This window comes from Passer montanus, unplaced genomic scaffold, assembly GCF_014805655.1.
Source record: "Passer montanus isolate IOZ18808 unplaced genomic scaffold, ASM1480565v1 scaffold20, whole genome shotgun sequence".
In the NCBI taxonomy this organism is placed as follows: domain Eukaryota; kingdom Metazoa; phylum Chordata; class Aves; order Passeriformes; family Passeridae; genus Passer; species Passer montanus.
The window spans coordinates 8,290,317-8,314,101 of record NW_024366592.1 but is presented as its reverse complement, the minus strand read 5'-3'; the positions used below and the strand labels follow the sequence as shown (position 1 = coordinate 8,314,101).

Here is a 23,785-nt window from a genome sequence, read left to right as displayed (position 1 = left end):
CATCATGTGAAGCAGCGGTGAAGAATTATCACTGCACGGCGACCCCCGACAAAGGGGAGGGAATGATGCATCTGACTCCATCTTGTCAGAAGGCTAATTAATGAGTTTATTATACTGTATTACATACATTGCATCTAAACTGAATCTGCCATGCACAGAACTGCACTCATCTCTGACTCTCTGTCTGCCAGCAGACAGTCTGGACTCACACACACTTGGCCCTGATAGCCCAAGGGAACAAAACCTCCTCACTTTGGATAAACAATCTCCATATTGCATTCTACTTTGGCACTACAAGGCACAGCAAGTAAGATAAAAATTGTATTTTCCCTTTCTGAGGTTCAGAGAATGTGAATCTCAGAAATATTTCTGGGAAGAATTGTGCCTTGCTTTTCTCTAGGAAGAGAATGTGGCAACAAAGAATGGCTCAGGTGACAGAACAGGTAGGTGAGGAATGCACAGCTTCAGGAGCTGTGAAGCATCTCGGGCTCACATTAATTTGGTGGTGTAGAAACTGAGATGAAAATTTGAGCCTCTCTGCTGTTTGTAGGAACAAGCTGATTTTGTGGGGGATTTCCACAATTTTCACAATGCACATTTTAGGAGGAAAACGCACACTAGGAACTTTATTCGGCAACGTTCAGTATTGCATATACCTCAAGTTTTGCAGTGACATTTCAAAATAGAATGTTTTTATTTCCAAGCGTGGAAATAAAATTTAATACATCAGGATGTGGAATTAATGATAAATCAATGTCACCATGAATAGTCTCTGCAAGTACAGGTGTGCTGACAAAGTCGTCTTATGAAGGTGTAGGAATGACTGTAAACTGAATTTCTTCACATTGTTAAACACTAACACATTTCATCAAAACCCTTTTGTCTGGTAAGTGGTTAACAAGCAGAACTTTATCTACAAGATTTTGCTTGCTAGATAGCATCACAAAATTTTAGTCTTGGAAGTCAAAAACCCCACAAATTAGGAATTTTGGTTTGGCATGGTTTTAATGATGAAATAAATTAGAAAACTATGATTGCAAAAACTCAGTGAAAAAATATTTAGTCAAAAATTTCAGTGGCATTTGGCACTCAAATTGTGGTCTAGTGCTAGTCTGTGAATTATGAGATACAAGCACAGATACTAATTTTTCCTGTGAGCTGCACAAGTGCTCAGGAACTAACTTTATGGGTTATTTTCTTTGATATAAAGTAAGAGAAGAAAGATATCATGGAAATAGAATGGAATTCAATTACTCCATCCTGGTGCCTTGTGGACTGAGTCGGCTAAAAATGAGTTTAAGAATGCATGGGAACTTGATAACCAGACTATAGCCACTAAACTTCACCTATCCATCTTAAACACTGTCAATTCTTGGCAGCTTTCCAGATCCTTGCTACAGTACACATGAAATTTTGAGTCTGAAAAATAAGATACTTAGAAGACTACAGACATATAAACATATATTTTATTTAATATCTTTTGTTAAAGCTCATGGTTACAGTGTTCTTTAAAGATTAATTCCTATGTGAAAGCGTAAGAAATGAGGAAGTTTACATATGATCAGGTTTGATCTAGCAGCATTATTTCAGAAAAGTGAAAACCACAAGGAAAACACTTAAAATAAGCAATGATCATTTTATGCACTTCTGTAACTATGAATGGCAGTGAAGGAAAAATCTGGACTCACCAATTATACTGCAGCTCCTCATGTGGATCTGTAATCTATTTCTTTGGTGTTTAGGCCATTCCACAGAATTCCCTATTACCAGACTTCTGTTCCAATTGTTCATTCAGTTTTTCAGCCCTCAAGCCAGGGAACATTCTTACATTTAGCATGTGACAGTTTGATTGGCTCTGGTGGCCCATAAAATCCTTTGTAAAAGAAAGCATTTAGATTAGTCCTGAAATGGGACTACTCTCAGTGAGTTTATATGCTGGGAGTAGTTATTATCCTTGGGCTTGTTTGGGTTTTTTGAATTTTAATCATATGCCACACTAAATTTTTAGGCAAACTATTTGTTAATTTCATTTCTTTTTCAGTCCCTACCTAGACATGTGTCACTGGACTGTGACACTTTTAGCTGTTGGAATATAAAATAACTTCATCTTCAGTGAACATTCTGATTTGTTCACTTTGTTACAATAAGAGGGAGTATTTAATAGAAGGTCGCTATTTTCTCTTTTAAACACTACCACAAGTGAAACCCAGCAGTTTATCTTGTGCAATCCATTACTAGAAATGGAAACAGAAACTAGAAATACATTATAAATGTATCAGTTTGGCTCTATCACACTATTGGCCACAATAATAGTCATTTGGCCAGCCAACTAAGCACCAAGACACCAGAGCTTGTTTGCTTCAGTCCTTTAGAACAAATCTGCTTTCAGGATTTAGGACCAATGTCTGTTTAGAACACTTTCTCTAGGCATATTTTTAAAATAACAATGTCCATGGACATTCGTAAGATAAGGTAATGATTATAAAATAAAGTAATTAATTAATAAAATAAGATATTGTAGTTTCTTTCTTCTGCTCAGAGTGAGAATTGTCTGCAGAAGTTGCACACAGATCAGATTATTTCTCAGTGGAGAACAGGCTTATGAGGCAGACCCTGCATGCATGACTGTGCTCAGATTTTGCAGAATGATAAGCTTTCCTCTCTTTTTTTTAATTAGTAATAATTGCATTTATTTCAATTTAAGTCCAATTGAATGCACTTTATTGATTATAAAGGACTTTGAACCATCCTCTCTTTTTTCAGCTTGTTTTCTGGAGTCTACTAACAGTACTGTTTCCCAATGAAATGCTCCTCAGGTTCTGGTAATCTCTGTAGTTTGTGAGTAAATTCCTGTCTCCCAAAAGTTGAGGCTATGGCTTTTACCCACATCACTGATGCCACTGTGATTTGGCTGAAGTGATCCCCAAAAAATTGTCCAACCATTTTGAGCCGTTTCTCTTCGTCGGAGCACCTTTTGTTCTGGAAACATAAGGAATGAAAGGAATAAGCTTCAATGCTTTTGTCTGCTGCTGATCTGGACATGAGGTGTGCCAAGCCACTGTTGCACATCCTTAGTCCTTCCCTGCCCACCTCTTTCAGTGGACGACCTACCTCGGGAGAAAGCCTGGTGCCACAAAGATGGTCCTCATGTCCCACTGGGGCTGGGCACAGGGGACAATCCTTACACACGACGACTGCACAGGGGCTGGGGTGAGCTCTGCTCTCTCCCCAAAACAGTATTTTGTCTATTTTTGTCTGACTAGCAGAGTCAGCACTTTAGGAATGCCTACGTAACAGTTATATTGGTCTGATCCCTCAAGGCTGTGTGCAAGATTAATCCACCTACTTAAATCTGAAACAAGTTGACGGTGACAGGTCTTTGTGAACAAAAAGCATTAAGTGACTATCTTCATGTTTTTTGACATATGAGAGTCTCTTTAATATGTTGCTGTTGCAAAGACATATATCATACCTGTGTCCATGGTGGTGCAGCCACAGTCCTGTTTTCCTCTCCAGGTAAATGGGGGATAAGTCCTCTGCTCAGACTGGGTGAGATCTTGAATCCCTTGGATATTCTTTGCTGGGTTGTAACTGATCTGTATAGAACTGCAGGGAGAAATTAGTGCAGGAGACTTTCCTCCTCCTTCCTGTGAGTGTTCCAGCCCAATGACAGTGAAATGCTATCTTTAGGCTTTCTGCAAGCCCTGATTTCATGCTCAAGGTCATTTCCTTTACTTACCTAAGGTAAAAAAAAACCCAAAACACCACCCACTACTCATTTTCCAAAATGACTGAAAGCTCTTAAGCCTACTCAAAACAAAGCTGGTCATGAGCACAGAGCTGAATGATGGACAGGGTTATCCAGGCAGACCTCATTCCCAGTATTCTTGCTGACAGGTTGTAGTTCTTGAACGCTCTGAACTGCAGGTCTCCAGGAGACTTTGCTTTCAGCACAGCAGTAGAGCAGGACCTGGAGGCTGTTTTAGAACCATCATCATGCCTCATTATGATTGCATTCCAGTGTGAAAGGTAATATATGTGATGTCAGGGAGTTTCTATGTTTTGTGCTGCCAGAAAAGCCAGGGGAAGTGGGAATCCAGAGCCCTTGAAAACTTGCCACCACACACAAACTGACATCCCTATGTCAGTTCCCTGCCAAAGCTTCTTCTGGCTGTGGCAGGTCAGATGCCACTGCAACCAGACCTAAAATGGAATTGAAATTTTAAATAATGACAGCCTCAATTTAACAGGGTTCTTCAGTATTTTCATAACTTTAGCACATCAGTTAATGCCATGGAACTTTAGGCTTAGTTATCTATATACACAGCAAGAGATTTTAAGTCTTATTTTATCTGAAAAACTGAACACGATAAATGTGGAAAAGAGATGGAAAATTGTTGGTAATGGGTCAAGTTGCATCTCCTGCTGATTTTCAAGCGTGTATGTGTTCGTATATAATTATAAATTACAAGTAAAAATGTCTTGGCTCTAAGTGCTCATATCCTGTGTCAAACTGGATCCTGAATGCATCTCATGACATGGCTGAGGCATGAAAGCATTTCTGGAGATGTTATCTAAGTGACAGTTGTGCTTTCATTTTATTTGCTAACTACACTTCATACACTATCTTTTCTGAGTAGCCATGTAGAGAGGACTGCTAAGTTAATTCCTGTCCTTGCTGTAGAATTCCATTTGGCCAGGTGCATTTCCAGTTTCACAGCCAATGACTAACCCAAGGTTTAGCACAACACGACCCCCTGAAATACAACATTCTCGGTTCTCAAATAAAGAACTGCAAAGAAGGGACCTTTTGTTTCAGAAACTCTGAAGCAGAAGTTAGCTTCATTTATTCTGTAGAAGTTACACTTGACATTATGGTGCCAATTCAGTGGTAACTGGACCCTCAACAGCTTCTTTCCCTTTTAGCTCAAGAGGCATCATTGCAAGCCAGTGAACTGCACTTCTCCAAAGGGACAGAGGATTGCGTGCTGGAGACTTTCTCCACCAGCAGAGCCCTGACAATGCCTGGACAGAGCACCATATTAGGCAACAGGCCGTGGGGAATGGCATGTGGGGACTCCAGGGAGCATGCCTCCTAGGGAAGGAGCACAACCATAAGCTGCTGGTTGAGAGTGCAGAGCCCTGTCCTGGCTGACAAGCCTGTTGCAGAGGTCAGCCAGAGAGGGCTATCATTCTTTGGGGAGGTGGAAACTACTCAGAGCTATTAATGGTTTTTTTCCTGGCTGTCCTCAGGAATGGAACTGCAAGCCAGGCATGACCATGAAAGGGGCTGCACATGGCCAAAAGATTATGTTGAAGTATCTCCCATGTCTCTGCCACCTACAGTGCCTGGAACTTTCCCCTTTTCTTTCTTCTTCCCACATTATACTTCAGGTCTCTCCTTTGAACTCCATTCTTGCCTCAGTTTTCTTAGCAGTAACCTGAACAGCCTTGAATTATGGTTTAGGAAACAAACCACTGACTTCTTGGTCTGGCTTCAGTCATTGTCCCATCACAGAATTGCAGAATAGCTGAGATTGGAAAGGACCTTTGGAAATCGACCTTTGGAGAAGGTGTAGTCCAAGACCTCTGCGAGGAGCAGGGTCCAAAAGAGGAGGTTGCCTGTGAGAGTGCTCAGGTTTTGAATGCCTCCTTTTGCTGTCTGTGTGCATGAGATGAGGTTTAGACTATAATAATAATAATAATGTTTCAGGTCTGGTCTGTGCTGTAGACTTTGGCTAACATCTGTGCTGGGTGGTGCAGGACTTGTAAGATGTGTGATTGCTGAGCAGCATTACAGTGTTGGTGAAGCCATGGAATACCTCTCAAAATGAAAGAAAAATTCAAGGCAGGTCCCTCAAAAGTCTCATAAGCCTTTCATCTGAGAGTGGAAAGTGCTATATTTGTTGAGTTTTTCATTATAAGTCTGTAACTATCACTGGTGAGCCAGGGAGGATTTTCTAATCCAGTGTTCATAAGAATACTCCCTGTTTCCAGCCATTAAATTTCACAAGGAAAATTATAAAATCAATAATTTTCTGCTATTACTTTTCCATGCAAGAAACATACTTCCATGCTGTCTTCCATAGTTCCATACTTCTAATGATGTCTCAGCAGAATTTTTTACTCTCAGCAGAAACAGTGAGAAATGTCATGGTAGCAAAACAAATAGGTTCCCAGACATACCCTTTGTGGCACAACTTTCATGTTTTCATATGAAAATTTTTCATATTTTTCTTGGCCACAAAACAGAACTTAGTATGTCAGTAATTAGACCAGAAAAAAAAAATTGCTGTGAATCTATGTAAAGATATTTCATTATTTTCACAATCTGTGTGGTGGTCTTTAAAATACTTCCTTCCACTCTGCGTGGTGGGTGCTGTGATCAGAACATACAACACAAGCTCTTTCCTTGTAGCAAGGAATTGTTTTTGGAACCTCTACAAGGATTTTCTGTTGTATCTGTGTATGTGACTGGGAGTTCCTAAACCATACCAAATTCACACACTCAGCTTAAAATTATATTTGCACTAAAAATATTCATCCCTTTTAAGCACTATATGGACTTATGAAGAATGAGAATTGTGTTTTAGTTATATTTAGAACTGAGTGTAAAGGAATAGCCATCCCAGCATTTCTATGTGACAGAGATTGAAATTTTTTCCTGAATCTGACCTGAGGTAGGGTACCAAGTGTTAATGTCTACAACATGACAAAGGTTAGTAAAAGCCATCTACTCTTACAGTTCAGGGTTTTAACTTTTTTAATCTTTGCTTTTTATAAATAGTTAAACTGTAAGTCAATGCTAGTGCCAAAAAATATTGCTGTTTTCAACCGGTCTAGACTCCTAAAGCTTTTAAATGTTGAAAATAAGCTTCCTTTTCTGTTTTAAAAATATATTTTAGCTAGTCAATTTGTTCTTGTGTTTTTAGATGGGAGAACATATAATCCCAAAAGGATAGCATTTCAATAGGATACAAAGCCTGGTCTGTGTATCACACATTGGAAAGGGAAGTGATTTTACATTAAAAATCATCATTGAAAGAAAGAAAACCCAAACATACTGCAGATTCCACTCAGAACAGCTAAACTGTGGTGTTTTGGTGGTTTTTTGGTTTTTTTAATTTCTGCTTGCACTGAACACAGAATGGTGTGGTTGAAAATGAGATGAAGGTCTCTGGATTCACTCTGCGTAATCCCCCTAAGTTAATGGATCCATTACACTTCAAAGTTAAAATAATATCTGATATTATTTCAGTTGGTGGAAATTTTGCTTAATTTTGCTGAGTTTTTAATTATAAGTGAAAGACCTTATCCCTCTCTAAAACTACCTGAAAGGAAGCTGTAGACAGGCAGAGCTCAGTCTCTTGTCCCAAGTAACAAGTGATAGAGCAAGAGGAAATGGCCTCAATTTGTGCCAGGGGAGGTTGAGATGGGATATTAGGAAAAATTGAGCATGGGATAAAATGGGATATTACTGGAACAGGTTGCCTAGAGAACTGCACTCAGCATCTCTGCAGGAATTTAAAAAATGTGTAGATGTGGGTTTTGGAGATAGGGTTTAGTGGTGACTTGGCAGTGGGTTAGTGGGCACTTGGGTTAGTGGTTGGACTCAATGTTAAAAATCTTTTACAACCTAAATGATTCTATGTTTCTATTAATATTATCTATTTCCACACTAAACAATTTCATTAACTTCTCTTTGCAGAACAACAAGAGCTTTAGATCTCTGACCTTGTCACTCTGAACTTGTCACGTTTTGTGCGTGGAAGCAAAATAAATTTCACAACTGCACTTAAATATTAAAGAACTCAAGTCGACAAACCAAATGTATGAAAAATATTTGCTCGTATTTGAAGCTCAATATCTGTCTTCTTTCCTCATTTTTCAGAAACTGAAAATGAAAGTGCACCGCCACCTCCAGGTTAGTGTAAAAAATGCTGATTTGAGCTGTGGCACTAACAGCTGCATGAGACTAGATAGTTATTATGGCATAGCCATAATATGGTTTGTGTTCATTGTCTCTTTGAAAGTAAGAGGACAGTAAGAAAAGTAAAAAAGCCTGACCAAGTAAGACATCCTCACTTCACTTTGCCTGAATACTGATTTTTCAGATTCAAATTTTGTTTGTGACTAATTCTTTGCTTATGTTGCACATGTCCTTTAGAATACAGGTAAATCATGGCTGCTTAAATTATCTGGTTAAATTATGCTGTCCTCTTTGATGCTGGGCAGAATCTGATTACCAAAATACTCCCTTTCATTTCACCTCAAAAGTACACTGTGAGTAAAGGTGACAGAATCAAGCATGGGATTGATTTCAGCCCTAACTTTTAGCCCTTTGAAAATGATGTATCATGTCTAAGTAGTTCAAGAGCTCCAGCTCTGACCAGTGGAGCACATTCTGGGTCCTACATGCTCATCAAAGGGGTTTTCCCAGGTATGCTCTTTCAAATGTCACTAGATATCCATGTGCAGGCAATTGCCCTGAGGAGTCTGATTTATTGTCTAGAATAAGATTTACTGCCTAGGAGTGGCTGAGTCCCAGGAAGCCAAAGTTAGGTGAGGTGAAACTCACTCATAAGGATGAGGGCTTCAGGTAAAGCTGCAGCTTTACAAAGCACAAGAGTTCTCTTTAATGGAGCTGGAAAGGTGGGGAACTCTTTGCCTTGTGCCACTGAGTAACTTCTGTTATTTTTTCAGACAATGCAGATATGTAATGCAGACATATCTCCGGATAGATATCTACATAGATAGATAGATAGATATACAATGTCAATATATAATACATATATCTGCAATATACATGTCCAATGTAACCATTTGGTGAGTATTTTTCTCTATATAGCAACCTAAACAGCAATTCCAAACAGAAAAAAATACCCTAAAAGTGTTAAATCTGCCTTTACTTACTGTCTTGATAACTGGCATTTTACAAGCCTGATTGAAGATGTCTTTGTTTTAACAATACACACTTTGATTAAAAAATGACAAAGGTATCATTTGCCACAAGGAGTTTCATGGTTAAATTACCCACATATTATTTTTGTGTGATGAACTCTTTCATATTGCATACATTTGTAAGGAAAGTTAATTGGTTTTTAATTAATGATATTTTACTCAACCATAAAATTTGTACAGTTAATATTAAACTAATTAATTTCACCCTTAGGGTCTTACCTGATATATTTTGTACTTGAATTCTTGTTTTTAATCAATCTTAATTTTCAAGTAGAACTGAAATGAGAAACAGCTTTTTATATACAGAAAGGAATAGCATCTTTGAAGCGTTACATTAAAAATATCTATTAACATTTTCAAAAAAATTACCATCTTCCTTTCTATTTAAAAGCACAGGATTAAATACAAAATCACTTCTATAACCTCCTTTCTTTTCTCCTTACCTGATTTTGTTCTGAAAAATAAGCAGGGTGTCATTAGGCCTTTATGTTAGGCACAGACCAAACTGGGACATTTCTAAGCTGGACCATGCCAGTCACTTCTGGCTTCCTTCTGCCTGTTTCAAGATGCTGTCATCTTGGATTATCAAGTGCTAATACACAAAGAGGGATGTTGGTTTCAAGATTCCAGATTTTATAACTTATAAATAGTTTATTGGAGATAACTTAGCATCCTGAACTGCACCAGGAAATTTTTGGGAAGTCATTGTGAGAGGTCTTTCCAGATCTCAATGTCAAGCCACAAGCGCGGAGCACTTTGGCTGATGAAGTTTTCAAATAATATGTAGACATGCTGCTATCTGCCAAGATCAGTGAAATCTCCTGATCCCATTCCTACTGGGAAAAGAAAGTGTTACTGGAGCAAAAGTTCCATTGAAAAGGAATATCCGGCCAAGGTAGACAACCTGACAACTGGAGCTTGGGAATTTAGGGGATCCAGACAGAAGCATCCATGAGTCTGTCACATTACCAGAATGTGGCATTTCCTTTTAAGTTTCAGTTTTAATTTTCACAGTTACTGTGGCTACACACGTATGAACAAGAAATCAGGATAATCAGAGCATCACCTGGCTCTTGCAGATGTTTTCTCTATGGAACAAAAATTATCTTAACTCCATCCTGACAGTGTTAGTCTATTGACCATGACCCAAAGCCATGTTCTGTCAGGCAGTGACAGGTAAGTTTGCCACAGAAAACCATTGTTCACAGGCAATAGGGTATTGAGTGTTTATACCTTGAAGACAGCACATGATTTGACAAGGTTCTAGATTGAATGAAGTAGGAAACCAAAACCAATAGGAATCCTATCAAATCCTGAAACAGAGAAAGTGTGGAAACTGTCGTTTTGTTTAAAGCACAGTCCAAGTTTTCTCATACAGATGAGGTCAAAAATAATTCACATTCACCTGCCTGGAGTAGAGTACAGGCTGGAAGTTCTGATCAAGAAACCTAAATACAAGTACTCGTGGCAAGACTATGTTAATAATGATGAAGATGATGATAAAGAATTAAAGAATATCCTCAATACATTCTGTCTGTACTTTTTCTTAAGGATCAACTGAGTGGCAGTAACTCATGTCTGATCCAATTTCTATCCAATTAACAATAATATGTAACTCATTTCAAAAGCTTTTGCAAATTAGCCCAAGAACAAGAGACTAACAACTGCTGCTTCTAAAAAACCCATTTTTTAATCCACTGAATCCAGTCCAATCTTAAATGACTTGATCAAAACATAGAAATTGCATTGATATGCACAGGTTTAAAATGTTTTACGGGATTGCAACTGTATATTACATATACACATATATCAATCCTTCTTTAATGTTGTTTTTCCAGTACTAGCAGAACCTGCATTTTTTAATGCTGTGTAAGTCTTTCTTTTTACTTTAAGATCCTCTCAAAACTATACTTGTACTTCCTACACAGAACAAAAAACACCACAGGAGGGTGGAAATGAAAAGGGTAAAGGTAAGTCTGAAACCATACTTTAAAAATGTAAAGAAAACTAAACGTTGTTATGATGCTGGATTGTTTGAGCTTTAATTCAGAATTTTGGTGCTAAATTTCAGAAGTGTGATATGAGGCTTCTTAGATCCCTTTTCTGCATGACTTAGCCAGACCAAGGAAATTATGATACTCATTAATATCTTCAAAAATCCTGCAAACCAGACTGATGTTTTAGCAACAGTATTTATATTGACTGTTCAACTAATGGATCAAATTACAAGGGATTTGCATGAGCAGAAAGCTGTGTTTTAATGAGCCTGGCTGACCAAGCTTGCTAAAACTCAGATACTGTGCACATTGGTTGCTTTTAAATAAAGTGGACAATGTCCTACTGTCATTCTAAGATGTTTCTGTTCTACCACAGAAACTTGATATTATGCCTTTCAGAAAGTCCCATAGATTTATTTTCATCTGAAATTAAAAATCACACTTTCATCTTCCTGTCCTCATTGGGAGCGCAGTAGTTGAGCTCTTTACAGTTCTGAAAAGTGTGTTTGAGGATTGTCTGCTGTGAACAAATAGATAACTGTTCCACCAGCAGTGTGTGCAATAATCAGCTCCAGTTTTGACACATATTTTTGTGCTGCTGAGATTAGATTCTAGCTCTGTTGTCAATTCTTCTGGTTAGGAGGATACATTTTTGAAGGAACTGAGCCAAATTCTCTGCTTTTGGTAGGAGCCCTGCCAAAATAGAAATCAAACACCTCATCAGGTTATTTTGAAAAGAATAATCTCCTTTATTTTTAACTTAATTCTGATCAAAGGCTAAAGCAGACCAAGATATGCTTACAACTGATGTAATGCTTGCTTTTCATCTGGCATGGTTATGCTTTTTCATGGCAAATCAAGAAATGGCTTGCTTGAAAATGTATTCTGGCTTTTGGTGTCTTCCAAACAAAATCCTCTCTTTTAGACAGACTGGATGTGTACTTGATACTTGCAGATTTATTTGGCAAAGGCATGCATGGCTATTTTTCTCAGCAGAGTCAAAATATAAACACTAAGAATGTGTGATTCAAGTACCCTTTTGAAAATAAGAGTGCTGAACCAGGCTTCAGTGCATGCTATTTTGCCAGTTATCCTTGCATTGAGCAATTATTTTGACACACAAAATTTTGTGTGAGTAATCAAATCTGTCAACTTGGTAATGGAAATGCAATTCAGAAATAATTTGCATGCCTAATGATAGGAAAAAAGATGAAAGTCTTGCCTCAAGCTATTCCAACAGTTAGTTCTGCTTGCTTTAATTTGGATATGAGAAAAATGTTAGTTCCCAAACTGAACATGAATGGTGATTTCCTCACTGCTTACAAGCCTACATTTCACTGAATAAAAATGAAAACATGGTAGGTAACTTATCCAAAACTTCTATTATCTTCTTATACATTATTATGTTTCTGTTTTGAATTTAGTGAAGGAGACAAGTATTTACTAGGAGGAAAAATGTTCCTCCTAAGAGAAACCTGCTATGAGGATTTTGCTACCAAAAATATTCTTGAGATCCTGCTATGGAGAATTTTCCCAGTTTCAACTCATGGTGTCAGCTGTTGCCTCCCTTAAAATTCCAGTGAAAGTCTGAATATTAATAGATAGATAATCTTCTGCCATGCTCCAGTGAAACTCTCACCTCTGCAAAGCAAAGTAGATGTCATTGCCAGACACTCAGTAAAAATGCTTCTAAAAGTTAGTTACAGTGCAGTTGTTACTATCAGCTCTTGTTTTATTGCAGAATGTCACCAAATAAGGGAAAATGTATTTTCATAGACTTATTTTTTTCAGGTTTGTGTACCAGGAAAAACAAAATCTTTATAATGGTGAGCAAAATTCACAAAAAGTGAAAAGGTTCCATTCTTCCAACCTGGTTCCATTCCAAAATAATTTACACTTCAAAATGAACAGTTCAGCAAGGAAATTATGACAGAACTAGCTAGACATTAGCTTTTATATTAGCTATATGTAAAACTCGTTCTGCAGCTTCAGAAGTAGCAGATTTAGGTACTTCCCTGAATGGAAGCAAAATGGGAAACATTAAATATCTGAATTCCACAGCAATTGTGCAATACTTGTGTGCCAGCAGTTGTGACCTGTTTGCTGATAATTTCTGAGATAGACACTGCAGGAACCTGAAATGGGGCTGTGCTGGAACCTGACATCTAGGAAAGAAACCTTGGTAGTCCATGTAAATCCCATAGTCCATCATTTCCACCTCATCCCTAAGAAAATATTAACAACAGGAAGTTAGAGTATACCTATCTGTCTGTCTGTTTTACTGTTCTATTTCTTTTTAGTCCTTATTGTCTGTGTGAAATTACATATTTATATTCCTTTGTGTTCACTGTAAAGTTATAAAGTGAAAAACAGTGTGGTAAATTCTTTGTATCTCATGGTTATTTTTCTGTAACTTAGTAGCTCAAAGCAGTAAACATAAAATTTTCTTTCATAAAATAAACCAGTTTTAAAACATCTATAATCATGATATAAAAATTCAGGATATATGTGATCATCCATTTTATTTTTGGAGAAACAAAGTGAATCAGCACAAATCCTCCAAATTCACTACATTGTCTTATATTCATTCAATTAAAATGCTTGTGTCTTTGTTTTTAATTTTAGTATTATCATACAGATTGAATATGTTATAATTTTGTTCCCACTTGCTGAAATAATAGTAAAATTTTAATATCAATTTGCTCATTCCTTTTTTTAGGTCCCATCCAGTCATTCAGAGATCTACTAAAATTTCTGTATATTTTAGTGATAGCTTTCCTCTAGGTTTCTTCCAACCATCTACTAAAGTGTTCATTGCATGTGTCATCCTTGTGTTTTCCCAGGTTTCACTTTTCCATTCATCTCCCTACTAAAACTTCCCCTCCCTGTGTATGTACTTCATTTACCATTCCAAAGTTCCAAGTACCCTTGATGGGACTGCTGGACTCCCTTTGAAAATCAGATTGCTAATTGAAGTCAACTAAATTTGAAACTCTCAGTCTTGCTGTGCTCTGTAATTTCTGCATAAACAGTAGAATAGAAAAATAAAATAATATACAATTAATAGGTTTTCTACACTCCTTCACAACGTTAAGTTCGTCAACAATTTGGCTGATGGCAGAATAGCAGCTTCCATTTTGTGTGCGACGTTTCAAGCCAGGGGAAAGTAGGTCTGAAATTCTTGATACCAGCAGCTCATATATAAAACAGTAATTTCTTTATTTGGGACATGTATTTCTAATTTTTTGTGCCAGCAGTCAGAAATTTTAATGTTAAGGCTACACTGTGTTTAGATTAGCTTCTTTAGAGGTATGGAGAGTTCTTTCATCCAACAAGAATCTACTCCTGATAGAGCTCAGCCTGCTCCACAGTTAATGATATCATTTAGAAACAAGAAAAAGAAACACAATTACCCTATATGTTAATGGGAGTGTGCCACGGACAAAGAATAAAGATTTCTATGGAGTAATACATCTTATCAGCCTACTGTCTAATGAATCAATTGATTTCCCCATAACAAACTCTTACCATGAAACAGATTGAAAAATATATCCCATTAAAAGTTTACTAGCAGAAGATAAGAGTAGTGAATTAATGATCATAGTTCTACTGACATATCTGGTATTTTTGCTATTTTTGTTACATTCAAATAGACTTTATTTTAGCATAAACAATCATTCATCACAGAAACTGAATTGGCTGTAGCTGCTGAACCAAGAGTGAGTCCATTTTGTCCTAGAAGCCTGAGGTAGGAGTGATGGGTTGATAATTACCCATTCATCAAAAAAATCCCTCCAGCATGTAGTGTTTTGATACTCTTCCCATTTCTAAAACATTCAATTGGGCTTTCATCCTTATACTTCTGACATGTTTGTTTCCTTTGTTTGTCTTTGATGTTAACATTTTGTTTGAAAAATGAGAGAAACCCAGAAATCCCCCTGCAAAACTAATAACTTCTTTTTGGGTTTTTTACTTTTTCAAATGATTAAATGAAAGGGAAAACTGAGTGGTCCTTTCATAACTTGATTATCATACATCATCATGTAGGATGCATCACATCAAATGTTTTATGCAGGCATTAATTTATTATTTTTTCAGTCAAATGCCTCTTTGAGCCATCATCAATCACAATGGCAACATCATTGACAAAAAGAGCTGAAAGAGCACTTAATGCTGTCATGTAATATGGAGAAATATTTGCAGTGGAAGCACATAGCCTTGCATCCATTTACTGCTAATGCAGTGTGTTAAAATGTCTGACATGATTTAATCATTACTGTGCTTTTGCTAAAAATCAACATTTTCAACATCTGCTTATGGCATTGGATGATGCAGGTCATGAGAACTCTTCCATTATTCTTTTTTTTTCTATGAATAAGAAAAGATATTTGCAAGATAACACATTAATCCTTCATATGTAGTGTGTAGTCATACTTTTTACAACTTTCATTATCCTCCCAAGGGATCTTTAAAATGAAGTTTGATGAATCATTAAAAAGGAATGAGTAAAACATTATGGTGAAGTAGACAAATTCTACTAACAGGCTTTTAATTAGCCTTCAGTGGTTAAACAAACTCAAAAATTCAATATTGCCAGTGTTTGTGAAAATGCAACTATATTTTATATGTGCTTTTTTTGTCATAGTTATGAATTTTTTCCTTGAAAATTTATAGATAAATTATAACTTTAAGGTCAAAATCAAAGGATAACTTCAGATTTAAAATTTCATTATGGAAACACAAAGATATAAAAACCACAAGATATAAAAAAATCCAACGCCCAAAAAGACTATCTTTAAAGGTGTGGGTTAACATTTTTCCAAAATTGTTCTTTTTTAGCTCTGTTCTCCATTTTGAAGTGTTCTACAGATTATTTTCTGATTCTGTATAAAACCATGTTATCTTCATATAAGTTATATATTAAATCCTTAATATATCTAGTTTATTTTTGTCTTTCAAAGGATACTTTGGTTATTTTCTTACTTTTTTACCATTAGGATTTTAAAACACTAAGACCTTTTGATTATTTTTATCTAAACTGATCTCTGAGGTTTCTACTCAACATCTAAAATTCAAAGGGACTCTTGTAAAGATGGTCGTTACCTTATTCTGGTTTTCTAATAATCATGATTACAATATTTCCATTTAACACCAGTTTCATGTTTTTCTCAGGCTTTTGATTTTTATAAATATAAACCTCAACATATTCTATATGATGAAACATTTTGAAATATCTGGGTAACAATTGTTTGTAGCAATTTATTACCTCATGACAGTAAACTATTAGTGTGACCAAAAGGAAAATCCAGCATGGTGATAATAATTCTTTCCTTATTTAAAATTATTCTCCTGTTGATATGAGGAAAAACTGAGTTGTGTATTCCTTGCACTTTCAATTAATATTATAGTATAGAAATGACAAAGTATAAATAGAGGCGACTAGTTTTAACTTTTTCATATCTTGATTTAATAATGCTGAATGCATATGTGGTACACGTTTTAATTGCAGACGTGGTCATCAGAGAAATGACATCTTCCTCAGGTTAGATATGTGATTCTCCTTCATTTCATTGTGGCTTTCTTATTGTAATTACTGTAGATTACATCTCTAACAAACAGAATCACTCCGCAGCTCTCATATAAACTCATGATTTAATCATAGATCACAGTCCACATCTCATTTTGTTTTTTACTTGCTTGAAACATCAAGGTTTACCATTTCAGCTACTGAATTATGCAAAGCTTTCCTCATCAGTTTGACTCTTCCATTGTGAATGCTCCTGAATATCGCAATTTATTTCTCTTTCTTTTGCAGGTTTTACATTTTCATGTAGTTGTTTTAAAACAGATGATCGCCTGTGCTTTCAGTTTCTTCATGTGCTTTTTCATTTGTATTTCTTTTCACAGATGAAGATGACACTTCAGTTAGTACTCCACCAGCAGGTTAGGACTGTGATAAAGCTTTCTGTGTGTATGTATGTATGTATTTTTATCTTGAATATTAATGAAGAAAGAGTCCAAACTGGCAGTCTGAACTCAAAAGATACAACAGAAAAATTTTTAAAGTGCCCTATATTTTATTAATCTCTCTTCAAAACTAGACCCTTTGCAGTCCTGTCTTGAGGTCTTTAGTAGATCTCCCAGTGAAAGGTAAAATATTGGTTAGTGGATCCAAAAGCAACTCCAGATAAATAAGTATACTGTTTAAATAATCAAAATACTGTCCCTCACACAAATATTAAGGAATTCCTCTGTTACCTGGAACTACACAAATCATAGAAAAAACATCAGCCTCATGTAACCTTTCTAAAGAAACTCTTCAACAGAATTAAAATAATTTAGATTTTCTAGAGAAAAGTGGGGAAGATTTCTGGGGGTTTTTCTTAGCCGTTCACATTTTTTTGGTATCCAAGTAGTTCCTCATGGATATGGTCCCAAATATTTAGTCTAATCTTCTTGTATGAAGAATCAATGTTCAAAATCCCAGTGATCTGAGGCCACTTAAGCTGTGATCTCTGAGCTGGTGTCATCTAAATTGCTCTTCCCTTTCAGATGGGATGTCTAAGCCAGCGGAAAGAAAGGATTCAGGTGAGACCTCCTGGGAAACATGACAAAACACTCCCAAAATGACATAATAAAAATACTTTCTAGACTTTATTTTTAAAAGATAATACATTATTTTCGTTGTTTAGACAGCAGCAAACTATAGCTGTTGAAATGCTTCAAAGTACCAGGGCAAATAGGTTCCCAGCAGCTAAACCAGGAGCGAGAAGGCTGTGCTGCACAGAACAGGACAAGTATTTGGCACATACATACATACCTATCTATCTATATCTGTGTCTGTATAGATAGATACATAGCTGTTCCATTCCTCCTCAGCCTACAGGAATTCCATTCCTACATTCAGCCTCACCCGAATCCCACACACAGGTCCCAGAAGACTGTAGGAGAAGGCTTCTTCTCACACCTCAAAGGACGGTGGGGAAAACTTAGCAAAATCATCATAACCTCTTTCTTCCTACCCTGGCAGGTAACGCACACTGCACCCACTCTCGTGGTTTCAGGATTTGCAGCCTCTGGAACAAAATGAGCAGCTGGTACTTCAACCATGGTTATGGACCTGGCATAGCCGCCTATGCCAGCCCGCGTCACACCCACTTCCCCTTCTCTTTGTTTAATAAATAGGAGAGTGTTAATATCTAGAGGTGTTGATAATATTTAGGTGTTCCTTTATGTGGTACCAAATTAATGACTCTGTGTAAGCTTTTTTCCATTTATTAATATCCTTTTTCCATTTCATCCTGTGGCGTGTTAGGTTAGTTGCTGCACGTGACCAGATCCTCATCCTGCTGTCATCACTTCATCCTCTTACTACCAGTAACCTTCACTTGTTCTCATGTTGTTTCCATATATTGCCATGTTCAAGTGATATAATCTAAACATTTAGATTATAGAGAGTATATATAGATATGTATCTATATATATTTGCATTCATTTATGTCTGTGTAAATAATTTCATGTATATGTGTATATATGTGTACATACATGTGTGTATATACATGAATGTCTTTACCTGTGAGAAATATTGTACAAGCAGGCATATACAGAGGTGCTAGGCACACCACCCACAGCTGACTGAAACACTAAGACATTATAGCAAAGCTATCTAGCATTTTGATACCTTTTTAAAATTCATGACGGGCTTTAGGATAATAAAACCAATTTGTTTGCATTTTCCCATGGTTACCATGAGCTGTGTCGCATTCGTGGGTGGCAGAAATTTTCATGAGTTGAAAAGATTCCCACAGCAGTAATCACTACATATCAGAAACACTATTCTGACCTCTAACTTTAATTAGTTTCCCCTCTGTACTGGCAATAACTCCTCAAAAAACGGAGATTTGGCATTTGGACTTCAGACTGGAATATGAGACATGAGCTTTGCCTCTCCGCAGAAAGTGAGCAGAAAACAGGCATTGACTGCCTTTCTCTCCTTGTACTTTCTGCCAGGAATCAGTTTTGCCATGGTTTTACACAAGGTGTAATGGCACAGCACAAAGCCAGGGCTGTCCAGATAAACAGAGAGACCAGAAACACACAGCCATCCCGGTACAGTGCTGGGGAGAGCACTCATTTGCTGCTTCTCTCAGTACTGTTGCTTCTTTTCAGTTCCAAAGTCCCAGTTTCCAGAAGAGAAGCTGCTGTGTCTGAACATATTTCACAATCATTTCCATCTGACAAACTACTTTTTCCATAAAATATCCCATAAAATTCACATGGCAGGACATGGTATTGACCGATCCCCAAATTCTGTGCTTCTGTCATGGCAGAAAAGAAGAAAGTTCAGAAGTGAGCTTCATTCCTGCCCTACTTTGCAGACACAGAGGAAGAACCAGCTTGTACAATGGACTTAGTTTGGGTTGAGAGAGATCCACTGAAAGTGTGTAGGGATTTTTGTGCTTCTAGCTGTTTGTGTTTTCAGAACCTCTATCTCTTCTGAAAAACAAAGAGCTGATTTTGTGCATCACCTCTGTAAAGCACTCATGGTTGAATGCTGGTGCCCTTCAAGTTGCTCAGTGCCTGTCCTGGCTGATCAGGTTCCCCTCTCTTCCTCCCTGAGTTTCATTTTCCATCACCACAGAGGTAGTGCTCTTGCAGGAACTGTACACAATGTGACAGCCAAGCAATGGATGTCAGTGTGAACAAAAGCTTACATGTCTTTCAGGACATCTGAAGAGAAAGGTGCTAGGGCTAGAGAGTTTAGGAAGTTCAGGTAAGTGTACTTTGGAGGGAGTAAAACATCCTCGGATGACTGATATTTCCCCCTCTCTCTGCATCTCAGTATGGTCTCTTGGAGAAGGAGCTCCAGAGGATTCAGAAAAGCGTGATGACGCCCAAAGATCCACTTTATTCATCGAGAAACCTCAGAGTGGAACAGTGAGTGTTGGTAAGTGCCAAGAACAAAACCAAAAGCCACTCCCTGAGACAGAGGCTGAGCTGGGAATGGTGTGGGCAGATTCTGTGGCACTCAGGTTCTGCCCTCAGCTGTAAGTACTGCCTCTGGTTTTAGCTGGATGTGAACTCCACGCTGAAGGCAAAAGGACTGGATTCAGAGAAGCAAACCCCATTGTTTAATTCAAGACAAGCTCAAAATCTAATAATTTACTGAGCATAATGGTAAGAAGTACAGTTTCTGAGGAAGAAAACTGGTTATTTTGATACTTTTGGCTGCACTGTTACTGATATATCAAGCAGATCTTATACAGGATAGCAGCAGAAAGCTTCCAGACCCAAAATCATTAACCTTTGTACCACTGCTGTACTTTCACATTTGGTGTGACTCCATCTGACTCTTAATTTTGCAGTAGAACACATGGAGGCTGAATGGAGCAGAAGTGAAAGGAACTTGTAGAGATGCAACTGACCAACCACTTGTTCCTCAACAGCTGCATTATTCTTTTCTCTTTCTGAAAGGTGGGAATATTACATTTATAGCCAAAGTAGAAGCCAAAGATCTTCTCCGAAAGCCAAATGTTAAGTGGTTTAAAGGAAAATGGATGGATCTGGCCAGTAAAGCGGGGAAGCACCTGCAGCTGAAGGAGTCCTTCGAGCGTCACACTAAGGTGTGTCTTCACTTTTCCTTCTTATGGGGGCAAAGCTCCAAAGAGAGCTTAAAGATCAGTTTAAGACAACAGGCAGAAGCTCAAGAGCAGTGGAGTCTAACCCTGGCTTCCCCACACAGATTTCACTGGTGATCTCTGACCCTCTGCAGATGCAGATTTTCTGCTCTCCCAGCTCAGGACAAATAATGGTGGGGAAACCAAAATTTTCTGATGCCATTTCTGGGTTCCAGTTTCTTTTCAGAGCCCATTATTTGAGTTTTTCCTCATTTCTGGTGCATGTCTGAAAGACTCATGTTTTAACTTCTGCTTTGTGCAAATGTATTATCCACATTAATGAATGACTGTGTTTGATTTTTAGATTCATACATTTGAGATGCAGATCATCAAAGCTAAGGAAAACTATGCAGGGAACTATCGCTGTGAAGTGTCTTACAAGGACAAATTTGATAGCTGCTCTTTTGACCTTGAAGTCACTGGTAAGGTTCCTTTTGTATCTGTAAAGATTTATAAGGATTTCTTTTCTTTCTTTCTTTCTTTCTTTCTTTCTTTCTTTCTTTCTTTCTTTCTTTCTTTCTAAATGAGACTTCATCTTGTTCAGACCCTTTAAATGAAATAATACTTAAAAGTGTTTTTAGCATAGAGCTCAGAGAATTTTCTTGTGTCTGTAATTTATTGTCTAAATGAACACTGGAATCACTGGAATAGATACCATGTGAGACATTTATCCAAAAATTAGAAAAGCTGGCAGATAAAACCAGTATTGAACTGAAATCCGTCTCTGGCACACAAACTCAGAGCTTTGTGTGTGAGCTTAGAGGGCAGCAGGGTGGGGGCCAGCCTGGCTCCATCCATTCACTGTCTGTGGATCAGAACCATAGAACCTGATCCAGGCTGTCCCAAAGGGGTAATTCACACAAGGGGAACTCCTCCTTGCCCTGACAATAAATGTGAGTCTGCAGCTGCAGAGGAGACTGACTCTGTCTCCTTCCTCTGCTGCTGAACGTACTGAGGGAGAACAAGATACCAGCAGGGGAGAAAGCAATGGAAGTGAGAAGACAAAAAGGCCAGAGCCTGTGAATAAGGCAGGCAGGGGAATAGAGAGAAACACCAGAGAAACAAATCTCCTATGCAGAACTGCAGAAAGTACTTCAGAGAAATGGCACACTTAGCCCTGAGCATCTTTGTAGATGCCAGAACCTAATGCCAAAGGGGAAGCACAATGCTGGTCATTCAGCAGGAAACTGAACAAATTTCATATTCCAAATCACACTGATTACATAAATTATTCAAATTGTGTTTTTAATTCCTGTGTTACCATTATTTCATAGAATCTTCCCAAGCTGCTCCATCCATTGACATCAGATCTGCTTTCAAAAGAAGGTAACTTCAGTGATCCTATCCAGCTCCTCAATAATGGACATTAATAGCATGCACAGAACTTGTGTCAGACAACTGGATCAAGTACTTTATAAAACTGTATTTGTACATATAAAGAAATGGGATTTTGAGTAATTGGTGGTAGTTAGAATGAAAGAGTTACAGCACATAGATAGTACATATGATATCAATACCCCTACTGGGAAATTACAAGTGTCAGTAATTTAAAGGAAGATTGAATATTTAAGTGAATTAAATATATGTTTCTTTGGAGGTTTTTAAAAATGTATTTTCATTCACTAAAATATTCTACTGCATGTTTCCTGAAAACTGTCAGCCACAATATGAAAGTTCCTGGTCCCAGTCCTGCACTGATTAAAAGCAGAGAGAAAATTCACACTGATTTCAAGAAGACAGGATCTGGCTTTGTTACCTTAAAGTAAACAGTAAATACCATCAGTAAGGAAAAACAGTAAATGTACAGAGAATGTAAGATAAAGCATTGTGTCTTAAAGTTTGTTCCTTTTCTGATAAAGTAGCAATTCTAACCAGTATAGGTGTCATCTTTTTGTGATGAAATATATGAAAAATATGTAGAATGAAAATACTTTATAACAGATAGTGAATGCAGTTTGTTAATTTACAAGTAAAGCTTGTTATCCAGAGATAACTGATTTTATTTAGAGGCTTTAATTTAAAGAAAAATACAAAAGATATTACATTAAAGGTGCATTTCCTTCTTTAGCACATTTTAAAAAATGCAGTAACTACTCTGTCCAAGCAGATGAAGATATCTCAGTATTTTCTGATTTTCTAAGTAATATCTTCCATGTAAAATCTTGATTGAACACTGGCTTCATTTCAGTTAAGATTTGCACTATTTTTGCCTTTTTACAAATATTTAGGACATTTCTTTTGTCTATGTGCTCTATGATAAGGTAATTCTGCTAAAGATCGCATCATAGAAAGAAATGCACCTTGATAGGACTGTAAAAATGGACAATGTGCTCTTTTATTCTTTTTTATAACTGTTTTCTCCCTTCATTTAGAGAAAGGTAAAATCTTGAAGGTTAAGTACTTTTCAATCAGTATTTGACAGAGCTATGCATTGTTAAAAGCATCACCCAGCAATGCAAATCTTTGTTTTGATTTCACAGCAAGAGATCAGCACAAGCCCTTTGTTTTGTCCACTAGAGAAACGAAAAACAAAGCTGGTTGTGTTGACTAGCTGCCATTTGTTTGTGTTACTGAAATCTAACACAAACCTTGGCAAATTTATGTACTCAGTTACAAAAATTTGCCACCAGAGTATAAGAAGAAGCAATACAAACCATTGTGTAATTTTTCACAAGTGCCTACAGAAACATAACCCGTGTGAAAAAGCATACAAGTTTGTGTTGATTTTATACAATTATTTGTGTTTCTGGATAGTGTTGAGTGTATGAGAAGTAGAGCATTTGCAATGAGTGTTGTCTAAGTCTTCCTGTATTAAACAAAGATTTGATCTTTTTCTGTTAATAACAGCGGTGAAGGACAAGAGGATGCAGGAGAACTTGACTTTAGTGGTCTCCTGAAACGTAGGTGAGAACCAAGTGATGCAGTGAGCAGGTGTGGATTGCAAACCATTAGGTTCTCCCACAGAAACAGTCAGGTGTAGCATTAATAACTCCTTGAGGATTTTGTGACCTTTCAACTTTTTGATGTTTCTAACTGGTTTTTATTCTCATAGTATAATATGCAAATGTTCTCTTATTTTTACCTTAAGTGTGCAGAAAAGAAACCTCAGATCTGAGTGTGCTGGGAAAAGAAGTGAGCCTCAGCCTGAAG

At 37.2% G+C, this 23,785-nt stretch overlaps 1 protein-coding gene across 2 annotated transcripts in view; it reads left to right on the top strand.

The window, feature by feature from the left end:
- The window catches only part of MYBPC1 (myosin binding protein C1), a 70,548-nt gene that overhangs the window by 12,915 nt on the left and 33,848 nt on the right, over positions 1 to 23,785 (top strand). For both annotated transcript variants that reach the window (XM_039707945.1, XM_039707944.1), the window contains exons 2-8: positions 7,892 to 7,924; positions 10,890 to 10,931; positions 19,801 to 19,905; positions 20,433 to 20,581; positions 20,940 to 21,057; positions 21,910 to 21,961; positions 23,483 to 23,539. In XM_039707945.1, coding sequence (XP_039563879.1) covers positions 7,892 to 7,924; positions 10,890 to 10,931; positions 19,801 to 19,905; positions 20,433 to 20,581; positions 20,940 to 21,057; positions 21,910 to 21,961; positions 23,483 to 23,539 — 556 coding nt within the window. The remainder of the gene's footprint in view (positions 1 to 7,891; positions 7,925 to 10,889; positions 10,932 to 19,800; positions 19,906 to 20,432; positions 20,582 to 20,939; positions 21,058 to 21,909; positions 21,962 to 23,482; positions 23,540 to 23,785) is intronic.